Genomic DNA, 16852 nt, shown 5'->3' with positions numbered 1-16852 from the left:
ATAAAGAGATAAACAATCCAGTGCAAACAAATATGGTATATCCATACAGTGGAATAATACTCAGAAATAAAAAGGGACAAATGACTAATACATGGAACAATATTGGATGTATATCAAAGACATTATGCTGAGCAAAGGACACTAGACACAGGAATACAAATTATATAATTCTGTTGGTTTATAACCCTAGGAAAGACAAATCCAAACTACAATGATAGGAAGCCAATCAGTGGTTGCCTGGGGTGTAATGAGGGGACTGGCTGGGAAGGAGCACAAAGGAAGATTGTGGGATGCTGAAAACATTCTATGTATCTTTTTTTTTTTTTCAACAAGACATTTTTGCATTGCTTGCTTTGGAGTTTGATTGATTGATTGATTAGTTAGTTAGTTAGTGAGTGAGGAAGATCAGCCCTGAGCTAACATGTATGCCAATCCTCCTCTTTTTGCTGAGGAAGACTGGCCCTGGGCTAACACCTGTGCCCATCTTCCTCCACTTTATGTGGGACACGGCCACAGCATGACCCGACAAGCGGTGCATTGGTGCGCGCCCAGGATCCAAACTCGGGCCGCCAGCAGCAGAGCAGGTGTACTTAACCGCTAGGCCACGGGGCCGGCCCCTATTCTATATATCTTGATTGAGGTCCTTGGTATGTGGATTTAGCCTTTTGTCAAAACTCACCGCATCGGAAGACAATGATGAAGACGGCCTAGATCACCATCTTCCAACATTTCCTCTCAAAACAATACAGAACAACAAAAACCACAGCCTTGGCAAAACTCAAAGACAAAGACTATCCAAACTTCAAAATAAGATAAATATAAACGGAAAACAACAAGTCCCGATGCACACTCTCTTGTCCTCTGGCGACCACTTCCCCACCGACCTACTCCCTGTCCCCTGCTCAACTCACCCCCCACCCCCATCTGACTCAAGGCTTGTGGCAAAAGCAGACTGGGAAAAACTGCAGAAGAGAGACAAGAGAACTAGCAGCAGGCATAAATATGATATACACTATTGGCAGGAAGACTAATTACATCCCAAATCTGAAAATACTAAAAAGGTGTCCTGGTAGATCAAAGCATGGGCTACATTCAATTAAACCTGGCAGACTTCAAAATGAGTAAGCTTCTGGGTGTGGGGAGGCAAAAAAGAGAGAGAGAGGTACATTTTGGTGAAAGGGAAAATTTAGAGTGCTGCAGACAAAGGGAATCAAACAGGTTTTCAAAGGCAAATAGATGCAAAACAAAACCCTATTAAGAGGCATTGAAAAAAGGTGGAACAACAACCAAGGGAATGAAAATGAGATAAAGAAATAAAAAAGGATCAGAGACAAAATAATGGAAAAGAAAAAGAAGTAAAAGGAATAAAATCCATACTATTGCAGTCCCTGAAGAAAAAAAACACAAAACGATGGACTAGAGCTAATATTTAAAACTACAATCCAAGAAAACTTTCCAGAAATTTCAAAAGACCAGAATCTACATATTAAAAGTGCCAATTGGGAACCTAGGAAAATTAAGCCAGAATGATCAATGTTTCACAACATATCCTAGTGTAAAACTATTAGATTTCAAAGACAAAGAAATAAATTCTCAAGGCCTTCAGATAAAAAGATCAAATAAATTAAAAACAACATAAAAATCAAGGCAATAATGAAGCAGTATTTTTTAAAAATGCAATACAAAACGTGTTAATTTCATATCCAGGCAAGCTGTCTTGCAAGTATCAAGGACCTTGAAAAAAAAGTTTTTAACATACAAGAACTTAGGGAATTCTATACCTATAAGCCCTTCTTAAGTGGATGAACATCATCTAACCAAGAGATGACTGAGAAAACCTCAGAAAAAGGACTTAGGGTGACCATTTTAATATAAAAGTAGACCTACAACTAAAATGTAGCTGAAGGTGAGGAAGGAAGACTAAAGTACAAATGTTTACATGTTGTGACAAAGAAATAATGCCAACTAAAAATGCAAGAAGGGAGGAAAAGAAGAAAGTAGAATATCCACACATTTTTATATAGGCAATAGGTGGAAATTAAAGAATATCAAAGGACAAAGCTAAAACTGTAAAATTTCTAAAACAAAGCATAGGAGAAAATCTTTGTAACCTTGGGTTACACAAACATTTCTTAGATAAAACATGAAAAGTATAATCTACAAGAGAAAAAATTAATGAACTGGACTTCAGCAAAATTAAAAACTTTTGCCCCGTGAAAGACACTGGTATGAGAATGATAAAACACACCACAAAGAAAATATTTCCCAATCACCTATGTGGCAAAGCACTTGGATCTTGAACATACAACGAATTCTAAAAACTGAACTATAAGAAAACATACAACTCAATAAGAAAAAATGGGCAAAAGATTTGAATATACACTTCACCAAAGAAGACAGAAAATAAGCACAAGAAGAGATGCTCAACATCTTTAGTCACCAGGAAAATACAAATTAAAACCATAATAATAACCACTACACACTTATTAAAATGGTAAAAATCAAAAGAACTAACAATACCAAGTTCTGATATAGTTGGTGAGCAACGAGAACTCTTATCATTGCTGGTGGAAATGCAAAATGGTACAGTCTCTTTAGTAAAGAGGTTGGCAGTTTCTTAAGTGGTTAAACACATGCTTACCTAATGACCAAGCAATCATACTCATATATATTTACTACAGTGAAATGATAATCTATGTTCACATAAAAATCTGTACATAAATGTTTATAGCAGCTTTATACATACAGTCATGCATTGCTTAAAGACAGGGATATGTTCTAAGAAATGCATTGGTAGGCAATTTTGTCTAGCGAGCATCATAGAGTGTACTTACTACAAACCTAGATGGTTTAGCCTACTATACACCTAGGCTATTTGGTACTAATCTTATGGGACTACTGTCGTACATGTGGTCCATCGTTGACGGAAACATCGTTATGCGGCACGTGACTGTAACCATCAAAAACCAGAAACAATCCAATGTCCATCAAGAGGAAAAAGGATAAACAAATTTACATTTATACAATGAATACTTCTCACGAATACAAAAGAACAGTCTTCTAATATTCAAGATGATGTATAATATGAATCTCAAAAATATTCTGAGTGAAAAAGTCAGAAGTAAAAGAAGAGATAGTGTAACTTTCCATTTACATGAAGTTCAAGAATAGACAAAAATGATCTGATGACGGACATAAGAAGAGTGGCTGCCAGAGGCAAGGGTTGGGGGTGACTGATTTGAAAGGAGCATAAAGGTGATGGATATGTTCAGCATCTTGAGCGGATTATGATTATACAGGTACATATGTTTGTCAAAATTCATTGAACTGTACACTTAAGATCTGCACACTTTACTGTTTATAAATTATACTCAATAAAGTACTGTTAGCATTTTTAAAAGGCATCAATATATTTATTTTATATAAGTATTATTCTGTCATCTCTTCTGTTTTTAAAAGAGAAAAAATTTTAAATTATTTTTAAAAAATAAACCAGACCACGTTTTAACTATTTATTTTCTTTACCTGAAGGATGTTGTTCCATTCTCTTTTATCTTATTATTCTGAACAGGAGATGCTTGAAGTGACAGAATTTTATTTCCTGGCAGGGTAATTTGCTTTAGAATGGAAGCTATAAAAACAAAAGAAGAAAGAAAAAAGTGGATTAAAAAAAGCAATCCAGCCTCATTAGGAAAAATTCAGGCAAAAGCTTTTAATATATGTAGAGCAATTAAGAAAATTTCAAGCTGCCCTAGAACTATGTTTAAATTCAAACATGACAATGAATTTATTCCCTACATAAGAAATTATCTTATAAAATCAAGACCTCTCCATTTCTTTTTTATATGGTCTTCAGATTGTCTATAGAATTGCCAGCATTATAAAAATATTACGCAGAAAAGGTGCCAGAAACATATGTTAATAATATATCGGGGCTGGCCCAGCGTGTAGTGGTTAAGTTCGCGAGCTCTGCTTCAGCAGTTCGGATCCTGGGCACAGACCTACTCACCACTCATCAAGCCATGCTGAGGCAGCATCACACATAGAGAAGCTACAACTCTACAACTATCATATACAACTATGTACTGGGGCTTTGGGGAGAAAAAAGAAAAAAAGAGGAAGATTGGCAACAGACAGCGCAGGGCGAATCCTCCTCAAAAAAGAATAAATAATAATAAAATATATCATTTATACTGGTAGATTTTAAAAATACATAAGACATCTAGCTTTTATGCATAAGACTGATTTCCAAACTTAGAGAAAGAAGTACATTTTAAAAAGAAATAAGACTATAGCAAATTTTTTTTTTTTGGTGAGGAAGATCAGCCCTGAGCTAACATTCATGCCAATCCTCCTCTTTTTTTGCTGAGGAAGACCCGCCCTGAGCTAATATCTATTGCCAATCCTCCTCCTTTTCTTTCCCTTTTACTCCCCAAAGCCCCAGTAGATAGTTGTATGTCATAGTTGCACATCCTTCTAGTTGCTGTATGTGGGATACCACCTCAGCATGGCCGGACAAGCAGTGCGTCGGTGCGCGCCCAGGATCCGAACCCGGGCCACCAGAAGCGGAGCACACGCACTTAACCGCTAAGCCACGGGGCCGGCCCCTACAGCAAATTTTATAAGTTAAATAAGTACTTATTTACTAGTAGATTGTTTTATCTAATTACAAAATACCAAGAGTAGTTGCTTCTTTTATTCTAAAACAATATATAGTCCTAAAAAGTAGCTATGTATGTACAAAGAACGTAACAGTTATGTTTCAGTCCTCTCTCATAGGTCCCAACTTAAAAGATCAAATCTCTCTTTGCTTAATATAACAATAAAAAAGAGAGTACATGATGGGTTGTAATTAGTATTTTGGTGGTGAACATGAGGTAATCTATGCAGAAATAGAAGTATAATGATGTACACCAGAAATTTTTACAATGTTATAAACCAATAAAAAAAATAATAATAATAAAAAAAAGAGAGTACAAAACCCTGACAAGTTCCAACCCAGTGTGATGGAGAGGGAATGGGCCAGAGTCTACCTGGAGGAAACTGACTGGTAGGTATTGCAGTGCTCACAGGCATCTTCTTCTGTCCAGATTTCTGAATGGTCAATGCTGAGGAATGGGAAAGTGTGGTCACTTGTTTTGCAATGCCTCCTGAAGGCTGCTGGACTACCTGAAAGGATGAGAACTGTCAATATAGTCATTCAACTAAAACTGCTTTAGGAAAGAACAAGCTTTCAGTCATATCAAACAGAACTAAAGGATTGTGCTCACCTAACTGTAAATACACCCTTCTCTTAGCATAATAATGAAGCCTACTTAAAATTTAAATTTGTATAGAGCAAAATTATCTTCTTATTCAAAAGCAAAAAACTGATTATCTCACACAATATATTTGTTTTTTTAGAGTGGAATTCAAATTTGCATTACATACTGCCCAATTTAAATCTCCATATGGATCCTATTTTCATTTTTTAACTTATCATGGAAAATTTCAAACATGTACAAAAATAGAGGGAACAATAAAACGAAACCACCTATACCATTATTACCCAGCTTCAACAATGATTAATTCTTGGCCAATCTTGTTTCATCTATATCCCTACCCACTTCTCCACCATCCTCAATTATTTTAAAGCTAATTCCAGACATCACTTTTTATCCATAAATATTTCAAAATATCTCTCTAAAAGATAGGAACTGTTATTGGGCTGTTTTTTAACAGTATCTGGAAAATGACAGCGCTAAAGACATTCTCCAAGATAACAGTTGAAGAAATCCAGAGGGTGAGCCCTGGGGATAAAGGAAGAGAAATTAATAGCAGGGCCTTATTTTTAGCTTCAAAGAAGAAGAAAAAACAGAATAGCAGAGCTTCATTTTTTCACTTCAAAGAAGAAAAACAGACACCCTGTATTTGAGCCAGCTATTGACAGTGAACTATTTATAAGTCCTTAAACTCATATATGGCTAATTTAAACGAGCCAGGAGATAGACTTCTGAACAGAATTTGGGGGTAACAATTTATTCCATACTCTAATTTTTCATAAATAAAATTTAAAATCTAGTGTGTATTACTAAACAAAAGTAACTCACAAGAAACTGAAAGTGTCCCAGTAACTAATCCTACAGGAATTAATGCCCCTAGAGAAGAAATACAAGTGGGAATAATTCAATTGCCATCATTCTGTAAGAATAGACTCTCGAAAACATTGAAATTACATTGAAAACAACAATGTAATTCAATAATTTGAAATCATACTTATGTACTGTAGTCCTAGGGATTAGATTTAAATTCTACAAAGTACCACACAGTCAGAGTCCCATTTATACATTCAGACTGAATCTCAACAGAAAGACTCCTGACAACTCTAGCTTTTCTCCCTATTGTTCACATTTTCTTTCCTGATATTCTTTATGAGGTATTTCTTTTCAGTATTTTAATTATGAAAGATAGTCATAAAATATTATTAGAAATTTGTTTATGAGTTAGTCTTCATACCATTTTTGATGGGAACAAGACTATTCCTGGGGTGGGGAGGTGGGGGCACTCCACACCACCTAGGGACCTGCCAGGAGGGGTGGGGGCAGGAGAGGGAGAGTGGGGGGCATGTGGGAGACCCGGCCCACACAGACACCGGCACTGGTGTGTGGCCCTGGCATGGAACAAGTTGGGGAAGGTGAGCCGCAGTGCCCACCCGAGGGGTCCTGGGCCTGGGAGTGTGCACAGCCCCACTTGCAGCCCAACCAGGGTCAAATTCATGCAGGTTGTTGGGGGCAAATGTGCCAGTTAAAAAAAAAAAAGTAAGTGTGTGTGTGTGTGTATATATATATATGATATGTGATATTTACATATATCACAGTTTTGAGCTGGGATTTCACAATCCTGGATTCCTATCATTCCTCATCTTAATGACTCTAACACATGGGGCAGCATACGTGCAGCATACTCCTGCACACTTGCCGAACAAAATAAAATATAATGAGAAACTGTAAGAGAATTCATTAGTGTTCTTAGAAAGAAAATACCATTTAAAACCACAGTATTAGGCACCTTTTGGAGACTGAAATTATCTTTAAAGAGATGGAAATTGGCCCAAAGAAGAGATATTTGCTCCTACTTGGCAAACAAAAGAAAGAGCTATTATATTTTTTAAAACTTAAGTCCTTTATTCACTTTCCCTCCAAAAGACCATTAGAGAGGAAGAACGGTAAACGGTAGATACCTTAGCTTTTTGTCTCGACATGTCAAGTTCTAATGTTTTCTTTGCATGTTAACATAAATTAACATTCTAATAGTTTAGAGAAACTACAGGTCTAGAGCTACACAATATACTTTAGGTGACAGTTTTTTTTTACATTAATTTTGATTTTACATTAACTATGATCTGGAATACCTGGCAAGGAACGGTTCTTAAATTCCATAAGGAAAGAAAGCAAGAAGAACACAAGTATGGATTAAACAAGTAGATAAGAACACCCCTCACACTTTGCTTTCTCTGTATTTCAACCTCCCACCCTCTTCCCTATTCATAAATACACAGCAATCAAATACTTATCTCTAAATAACTCACGTAGTATATGCACACAAAGTTACTGGAATCAAGGGTAATATCTCCTCTAATTTGTATATAATGTCCAATATGAAATTACTGGCATGCACTCACTAGGGTTGAGTTCTAGAAAACAGAGGGCCCCAACTAAACAAATACTGTAGTATAAAAGTCAGGAAATACACGTTAGTTGCCAACTATTTCTCAGGAACAGCCAATGTGTGGTTCTTGAGCCACTAATTCCTCATCTTCTGGGACAGTGTCATATACCACTAAATGCCACTATAAACCCACATCCAGCCTCAGAATCTTTCTTAATAACAGAGCTCCAATAAAATCCTACAATGGAGCTGAAATTTATTTGCCCTAGATTAAAAATCAATCTTGGTAAACCTCAGAATATGCCGTTTCTTTAATTTACTTACTTATTTATTTATTTTTTGTGAGGAAGATCAGTCCTGTGCTAACATCTGCCAATCCTCCTTTTTTTTTGCTGAGGAAGACTGGCCCTGGGCTAACATCTGTGCCCATCCTCCACTTTATATGGGACGCCGCCACAGCATGGCTTGCCAAGCAGTGCGTCGGTGTGCGTCCAGGATCCAAACCGGCGAACCCCGGGCCGCTGCAGTGGAGCGCGCGCACTGAACCGCCTGCACCACCTGGCCGGCCCCCATTTCTTTAATTTAAAGAGCCTTGTAAACACTTTTAAAAATTGCTCAAATGATTCTTAATTATATTACCAGCTTTTATAGGAATCAGTAAATGCTGCCTCAAATCAAGAACCTACCAATTTCTGTTAAAAAAATTTAAATGTGCTTATTGCATGATTTGATTTATATGAAGTTCTAGAACAAGCAAAACTAATTTGTGGGAGAAAATTATCAGAAGAGTCATTGCTTCTGGGGGAATAGGGGTGGGGACTGACTGGGAAGGGAGGGAATTTCAAGGTGATGGCAATATTCTATATCTTGATGGGGGTTTGAGGTACACAGAGGTATGCACTAACTGTCAAAACATCCATTTGTGCATGTCACTGTAAGTAAATTTTAGCTAAAAAGAAAAAAAAGAGTAAACAAATATTGAACTGTAGTTAATGATATGCATGTTTAATTATCTAGGAAGAAATCTTAGAAATGCATGGAAAAATTAAGATGACTGATGGCTGGACAAATACACAATAAATCAAGTATGATAATTGTAAATGGCAGAATCTAGGTGGTTGGTATATGGGTGTCCACTATAAACTTCAACTTTGCTATGTTTGAAAATTTTCATAATAAAACATTTTCTTGAACAATGCAAAAATAAGACAACATATACGTATACAACATACATAAATATTGTCTCTAACTAGTTCATTTTCCATAAATTCTAATGCACTCTTACCAAACTAAAATAAAAAAAAATTCCTCAAGTAAATTTAAATGAACTAGTGTTTACCAACCTATATAATAAGCCTATTATTATATAAATCATAGCCCATGAAGAATTTTCTATGCAACTCCTAATTACATATGGTAAAGGGTAGGCCTTACTTGGATTTAACCTCTTTCTTCACCAAACCTTTCATTAGTTCTATTTAAATGGGATTACAATCAACAACTAAATTCGACCTCTGTTCTCACTCTTAACAAAATGCAAAAATAGGAAGGAAAAAAAGACAAACTGTGGGGCCAGCCTGGTGGCACAGTGATTGGGGTCTCATGCTCCGCTTCAGTGGCCCAGGGTTCGCGGGTCTGGATCCGGAGCGCAGACCTACACACCACTCATCAAGCCATGCTGTGGCAGCATCCCACATACAAAATAGAGGTACATGGGCACAGATGTTAGCTCAGGGCCAATCTTCCTCACCAAAAAAAAAAAAGACAAACTGGTAAAATCTGGATCCTGGTAGGTCAGTCCAATAGGAAACTCAGAGTGAACTACCTGAGTCAATAAAACAACTAATAATCCTTGTTTTTTTTCCCCACTCATTTTTTATTTCAACTTCTCTAATGAAAATGCTGGCCACCAGCATACTCAAGAGACTAAAATTTATACCTGGAAAATATTTCTCCTTCTCCAAGGAGAACTGAGATCAGAGACAATCAGCAGAGTTATGTCTCACACAGTATTTCATACAAAAATGTATTTGTTGAAAATTCTTTAATGGTTCCCCTACTTCAAAGTAATTAGGTACAAGAAAAAAATATGATGCAACCACAACAAAAATTTTTTCTAATATTCTGGGTCAATTTATTTTAGGAGATCAGTTTTACTTCAATATAATGAAACTTACCACAGTAATAATGCACTAATACCTATTTGTTTTTCTCTTATATCCATAAAACAGTAATATTTGGTGAATGGTTGTTGAACATACTTGGCCACTTATTTATCAAATGTCTACAATTCTGTTAAGGAAGAAATGCAAGCAATAGAGTCACTGGGGGAAATATATATTTGAAATAAGAAAAATATCTATGATAATACTAAAACTTCCTGGCCTATCTCCAAGTATAAATTATCCTTAAAGATATTCAAGTAATATATAAATAAAAGATGACTAAGTTAACTTTCTGAAATTGTCAGCCTTTTTTCCAAAAACAGATACCAGGAATACTGAATTAACTTTCTCATTCATGAATTTTATTCACACATGTCGTGGCTTTGAGTGGCTTACTGTTTAATTTTTATGGGGTAAAATTAGTTATTAAAATTTATAAAAATTTAATTTTAAAAATGATCAGACAAATTAAAATTTAGCTGTTCTATATTAAATTGGCTTTTGGTAATTGAGTTTAAATTTAATTAAAATGATAATCTTTAATTTAAATTAAATTTAGCTTTTGCTCAATTATGAATAAAACAGTTTTTTCACAAACATGCTAAGGAAAACTTTTAAATATCGAAATTCCTGAAAGCTTCTACTTATTATCTATTCATCATCAGTAGATTATAATCCAACTTATCCACTCTATTTCATTAACTTCTAAACAAAGGTAAAAAGGTTAAGCTCAACATTTAGCTGGAGTGTATAATATCGTATAACAACTACTATGCCAGAATTGATAGATAACCAAGAAGATTAATCATTTATAAGAACTAGATTCTTAGATAAAATCGTGAGAACTATTGATTAGGTACATATTTCAACAATTCAAGCATCTGAGGATCAAAATATACAAAGCACTGAATTACTGGTACAAAATGAAAAATTGAAGCCTAAAGAAACTGTGAACAATTCTAGTTAACTTACTTGATGAGAGCTTTAGCAGATCCCCAGAGGATAACATACAATAATCAATGAGATAGAAAAGATAACACGTAGTGATAAATCTAAATTCTAAAAAAAATGGGGGTGGGTCTCTTTAAGCTGGAATAAAAATGTATGAATTTCATAAAATAATTGTACAAAACCTAAACCCTGCAATGGTAGATTGAGAGGATTCTTTTAAGTTCGAAGTGTGACATTTAAAACACCTTATCCAGAAAGCAGAACACCTATACAATTCTCCAGAAAAACTTGCATAAGATAGAAACAGATAAAATATTAAGAGGGAATTTTTAAATACATGATCAATTATTAAAGGAAATAAATTACACAAATTTTAAACCTAACATTGAATAAGATAGTCATATTTGTATTCTTCATATCAAGACTGCATCTTGAGTTGCATGGACCATAGAGTTGATCCAGTGTGGCAATTCTCATATTTTAAATGATTATTCGCCATATTTCTTAGAAGCTGTGTTGAATACTTTCTTGGGTTTCTTAGATTACTAGCACCCTGAGTGTTTTCCTTCTCACTTAGACCTAGGATTAAACTGGAGTATGGATTATAATGGACTCACCGACGATATTCTTCAATTACTTGAGTAATACTAATTCGAACTTGAGTAATATCAATTTTCTAAATTAGTTGATTTGAAAGAGTGTCTTAGTTCAATCCTCTCTGTGGCATTACCATAAAGAACGGCTTATGTTGTTTTGTGCTCCAGGTAAAAATCTGTTGTAAAACAGATTAAAATGCATCTTCAGTGTCTAGCTGCTCTGGTTTTTGCCATTTTAAATAAAAAGGTGTGAATACTGACGTCAAATCTGTTGACTAAAATTGAAACAAAGGCCAAACAAGCAAGTAGAATTCACAAGGAAAATTAAATTATTCCACATTCTTTTAAGAATCAAAGTAGGAAGTTTAAAAATTCCTAAAATTTACCACTGCATTTTCTGTTACATTTTTTCTTGACTGAAATTGTTTTTAATGTATAACATGTCAAACCTACAAAATGTAAATGCTGTCAAGATATTATTACCAGACAGTTTTCTATTTCAGGACACTACACAAACCTAGAAGTTCCTGCCATGAGCACCATAACCTAATGGGAAAGATACTGGGTTCTAGTCTGAGACCCATTACTTGTTGAGTGCCAGTGGATGGGTCACTTAAAAGTTCCAGATTCTTAGTTTTCTCCTTGCCTTTTCTTCATCACAAAATTACTTTAAAATCCATAGTGTATACATGACACGCTTTTAAAATTCTATGCAGCTATAGAGTATTATTTCACTTCAGGGACCGATACGCTATAGATGTTCAATAAAGATTAGCACTGATTCAAGAATCAGCTATGACTCGTAAAGAGGATTTCAATTCTGTTCAGTGCTACCAAAAAGAAGACTTTCCTTGGGGCAATTACTGTGTTCCAGTGGTTCCCAAACCTGGCTGCTCAGACCAATGTTTAAGAATTACTGCTTCTGGGGCCGGCCCCATGGCTTAGCGGTTAGCGCATGCTCCGCTGCTGGAGGCCCGGGTTCGGATCCGGGCGTGCACTGACGCACCGCTTCTCTGGCCATGCTGAGGCCGCGTCCCACATACAGCAACTAGAAGGCTGTACAACTATGGCATACAACTATCTACTGGGGCTTTGGGGGAAAAAAAGGAGGAGGATTGGCAACAGATGTTAGCGCAAAGCCGGTCTTTCTCAGCAAAAAGAGGAGGATTAGCATGGATGTTAGCTCAGGGCTGATCTTCCTCACAAAAAAAAAAAAAAAAGAATCACTGCTTCTAAAAAAATTTCATCTTGGAGATTAAATTCAGACACCAAAGAGAAACTGTGCAAGGCAGGTACATTTTCCCATTTGAAAATCAGATCCAGAGTAGGAGGGGATGAAAAAAGATTAGCACCCAGGAAATAACTATTACTTCCTAACTACCCAAGAGTTGACTGCTGTCCAAACTGATCCTGCCCCTTTCATTCTATGCCCAAAGCTGCCCTCTGCCTCAAAGACAATCAACCACAGATATTAACCTCTTTTCTGATCAAACAAGGCTAGTAAGTTTACTTAGATTTTACTACTCGAAGAAGCAGAGTAAACTAAAACAAAAAGATTCAAAACACAGCCTTTAACATGAAGACTTTACAAAAGAGAATAAGTGCAATCACCAAAAATCAAAAGAACAGCTGGTAGGGGAGAAATTTACTAAAAAAATATGATTTTTAATTAATTCACAATGTACTATCTCCCACAGGTTAACAATACTTTCATAGTCTTCTAATAAAACTTGTCTTGAATAAAGTAGAACGTTTTAAACAGATAGAGAAACAGCTAAGATTTCTTTCACCCAAGAACCTCCCAACGTACCGAGTTTAGGAAAAAAAAAACTTCTTACTCATCTACTCTCTTCACTGTCTCCCTCTCCCCTCAGCACATTTTTTAAAAGAAATGTTACCATAATATCACCTATGTAACAAACCTGCCAAAAATATTTAATCTAAATCTAATCTTGAGGAAACAATCAGACAAAACAAAATAAAGGCCATCCTACAAAACAACTAGCCTGGGCACTTAAAATATTACACCATAACGAGCAACCACAAAAGGCTGGGGAACTGTTCTAGATTAAAGGAGCCTAAAGAGAAATGACAAGTAAATGTAATATGCAGTTCTTTATTAGAAACAACATCAGAAAAAGAATAGCTATAAAGGACATTGTTGGGACAACTGGGGAAATACTCTACCAATATTAACTTCCCACGAGCGATAAGTATGCTGTGGTAAAAGGATGTTAAAAAAAAAAAAAACTTTTCCTTAAAAGATACATAGTACTTAGGCATGCAGTATCACGATTTCTGCAACCAACTCGGAAACGGTTCAGGAATAAATTGTGTGTGTGTGTTTGCGTATGTGAACAGAGAGACGGAGAGACAAAGCAAATGCGGTTAAAACAGTAACAACTGGTCAAACTCGGTCAAAGGTACACAGCCAGTTTTCTCAATATTTGAAATTTTCAAAATAAGAAACTGAGGAAGAAAGGAAGCGTTACTTACTAGTTGTTTGACTTTCACTGCCTGTGGAAGACCAGCTGGCTGTGAAAGGATGGGGCCCGGCTGTGCAAGTTTGATTTGGACTGGAGCGCCAATGACAGGCTTGTCAGATGTGGTCCCAGCAGAAGTAACAACAGGTTTCACGGACGGAAGACAAATAGCTGCTGCTGAAGTTTCTCCAAAAGTTACTGAGGGAAGGGCCAGTGTTACTGCCCCCCCCGAAACAACTGGCTTTTCAGGCTGAAGGGAGACTGCTGTAACTGTGTTTTGTATAGATGTCACAAGCGGTTTTGGAGTCTGAAGCAAAACGGTTCCAGCTGTTGTTCCTCCTGGTCCAGCAGCTGGACCCACAGAATGAAGAGTCACAACTCCAGTTTTGGCTCCCCCCGGAACAGCAAGTGGATTCAGAGTTTGCACTGACACAGTTTTGGGTGGTGTTGCTCCAGAAACAACCACAGGTTTTTCAGACTGGATTGAGGAAACTGTGGTTGTCACCACAGGAGAAGTTGTTACTGTTGTGGTACAAGTAGCAATGACTATCTCGCTAGAAGTCTGCTGAACACACTGCTGGATAAAGCTCTGGGAGTTAGGCATGAGTTGTCGTAAGGCAATCACACTTTTCTAGAAACAGGAGAGGAAAAAAACACTGATAACTAAACAAATTAGCTACTAGTAAAACTGAACTACTTTGTATTTCACATCTTTACAGCATACAATAAGTCAAAAGTATATCAAGTGTTGCAGTTGAGGAAATCTGATACCACTTACATATATCCCGTCAATACTCAGGATACAATCAATTTAAAGTCCAAAAGTGCTTTATTTTTCAATACAAAATTATTATGTCTCAGTATTAAACTTATTTTGTATACTTCAGTATCAATTTGGTAAAATAAAACACTGTATCATACTTGTTTGTATTCATCTAAATCCCATAATTGATCACTAATAACTTCAGTATCTTTAAGGTTGTTTATATGACAGCAGAATCTAAAAAAAAAAGTTTTTGTTAAATAACTTGCACACTCTGAATAGAAATAGTCTTTACAGCAAAATAAAACTAATACAAACAAGGTCAACTTCCTTCACTGAGCTAGAATATTTTCTGACTGGATTTTTACGTTGGTATCTATCTTTGTATCCTGCTGAAAGAATAAAGACAGTTCAAACTAAAAAGTAGAAGGTTCTGCCTTTTCATCCCTGGGGTTTTTGTTGTTTTTGTTTTTGAGTACGAAAAAAAATTGGAAAAGTAGATAATAGGTTATTTTTTGGCGAGTTCATAAGCTGTTTTGGAAAATTTTCTTGTTTTCACACTTAAATTCTGTCAGACTGCCTTTTTTAAGAAGCAAATGAGAACTATTGCTCCTCTTCCTTTCCTTTTAGTTACTTCCTTTACTTTTTTTTATTTAAAAAAATTTAAGAAAATTCTTATCTGAAGAGCTTTCCAAGTATACATATAAATAGAAACAAAGGAAAATAAGAAGCAGAAAGTCTCTCATAATCTTTTTCCAAACTTTAAAAATGGTAGAAAACAAGCTGCTTTGGAAATACATGAATGAAGTGATTTGATTAATTAAATTTAAGCTAGAAATCTAAGATGAGGGGGTCCTGAGAAAAACACAATTAGAAAGAAATGTTAATCAGACTTAAAGAGACAACGATAAAAAAATGTATGTGTAAATTATCTCTTGATCACCTAGCCAGAATTAAGCTTAAATGCTGAATCTCTCATCTCTATGCAACATCCAACCCCCAAATGCTCTTAAGGATGAGAAAAAAAAAAACTCTCAAGAAAAAAGCATAAGGCTCAACAGGTCTTTAGAAAACAGATACAAAGTGCAAATATACTTCATAGCAATATTTGGCAACTTAAAGGCAGTATTACCTAGCAAGTAAAGAAAGACAGGCTAAATTCTGGACCTGTGAGTTTGATCAAAAGTTAGTCAATTTAAATGGTTTTCTCATCACCAAAATGGAAAATACTACACTATCTAGCATCTATTCTCAAAAGACTAATATGAAAATTAAGTGCAAACATTCTCAGTTTCTTTAGCCACACTTCATATTACGTCATTAGCACCCTCCTAATCAACGTGGTCACCCTCCTAGGGATAGTTTCCACTATTTTAACATCGTTCTGAAAATGTGGTGCCTCATCTCCCTTCCCACTCTTCTTCCATGAGGCAACCAAAGGGAGTCTTCCACTACAAAGCCTCCTTCATCTCCCCTAGACAACTAAGCTAAATTTTTTTTTTTTTTATAATTTTTATTTATTTATTTATTTTTCCCCCCAAAGCCCCAGTAGATAGCTGTATGTCATAGCTGCACATCCCTCTAGCTGCTGCATGTGGGACGTGGCCTCACCATGGCCGGAGAAGCAGTGCGTCGGTGCGCGGGATCGGAACCCGGGCCGCCAGCAGCGGAGCGCGCGCACCCAACCACTAAGCCACGGGGCCAGCCCAAAGCTAAATTTTTTTAAAGGCCAACTCCTCATCTCATTATTTCAACATTTATGGGATGAGCCTTCAGTTCACTATAGACCCAGGTTTTTAATGACATTATAAATTTCAATTTGATTCCTTTTCAGATTCTCATTATCTAAAAGGAATACATTTTTTCAGTCTGCCAAACCAAGCACTTGTTATCAGTTATTGTTCTCCACCAAAATTCTATTTAATTCAATAAATCCTATAGAAGAGTATGCCTAACAACATAAATTAATTTTTAAAAATAACAGCTTTCCTACTAACTTTGGCACTTTGTGGTTTACTATTTCTAAGAGAACATGAGTCATCAGGACAAAGCAGAAGGTCCTATTTTTTTAAAAAAAAGTCAAGAATCTTTGAGAATACAAGCATTAAATAATATAATCAAGTCATGTTCATGAATGAGATGTTACTTCTGTTTTCCCAACATGTTCCAATCCAAAAGATATGGACTATGAATGTGCTTTATAGATTACAAAAGCACTGAGAGGTTTCTCCTACATCGTTAGTATCT

The 16852-nt window shown here is 35.9% G+C and overlaps 1 protein-coding gene across 3 annotated transcripts in view; it reads right to left on the bottom strand.

Annotated features, from left to right (window-relative positions):
• Positions 1-16852, bottom strand: part of TAF4B (TATA-box binding protein associated factor 4b) — a 124462-nt gene that overhangs the window by 79316 nt on the left and 28294 nt on the right. For all 3 annotated transcript variants that reach the window (XM_004420981.3, XM_087439091.1, XM_087439090.1), the window contains exons 7-9: positions 13856-14473; positions 5034-5169; positions 3526-3631 (exon numbers count right to left, since the gene is read on the bottom strand). In XM_004420981.3, the coding sequence (XP_004421038.1) occupies positions 3526-3631; positions 5034-5169; positions 13856-14473 (860 nt within the window). The remainder of the gene's footprint in view (positions 1-3525; positions 3632-5033; positions 5170-13855; positions 14474-16852) is intronic.

Source organism: Ceratotherium simum, chromosome 14 (genome assembly GCF_057802395.1).
Source record: "Ceratotherium simum simum isolate JZ-2026a chromosome 14, ASM5780239v1, whole genome shotgun sequence".
Classification (NCBI taxonomy): Eukaryota; Metazoa; Chordata; class Mammalia; order Perissodactyla; family Rhinocerotidae; genus Ceratotherium; species Ceratotherium simum.
Note: the sequence above shows the minus strand (reverse complement) of the source record. Positions and strands in the feature narration are given on the sequence as shown.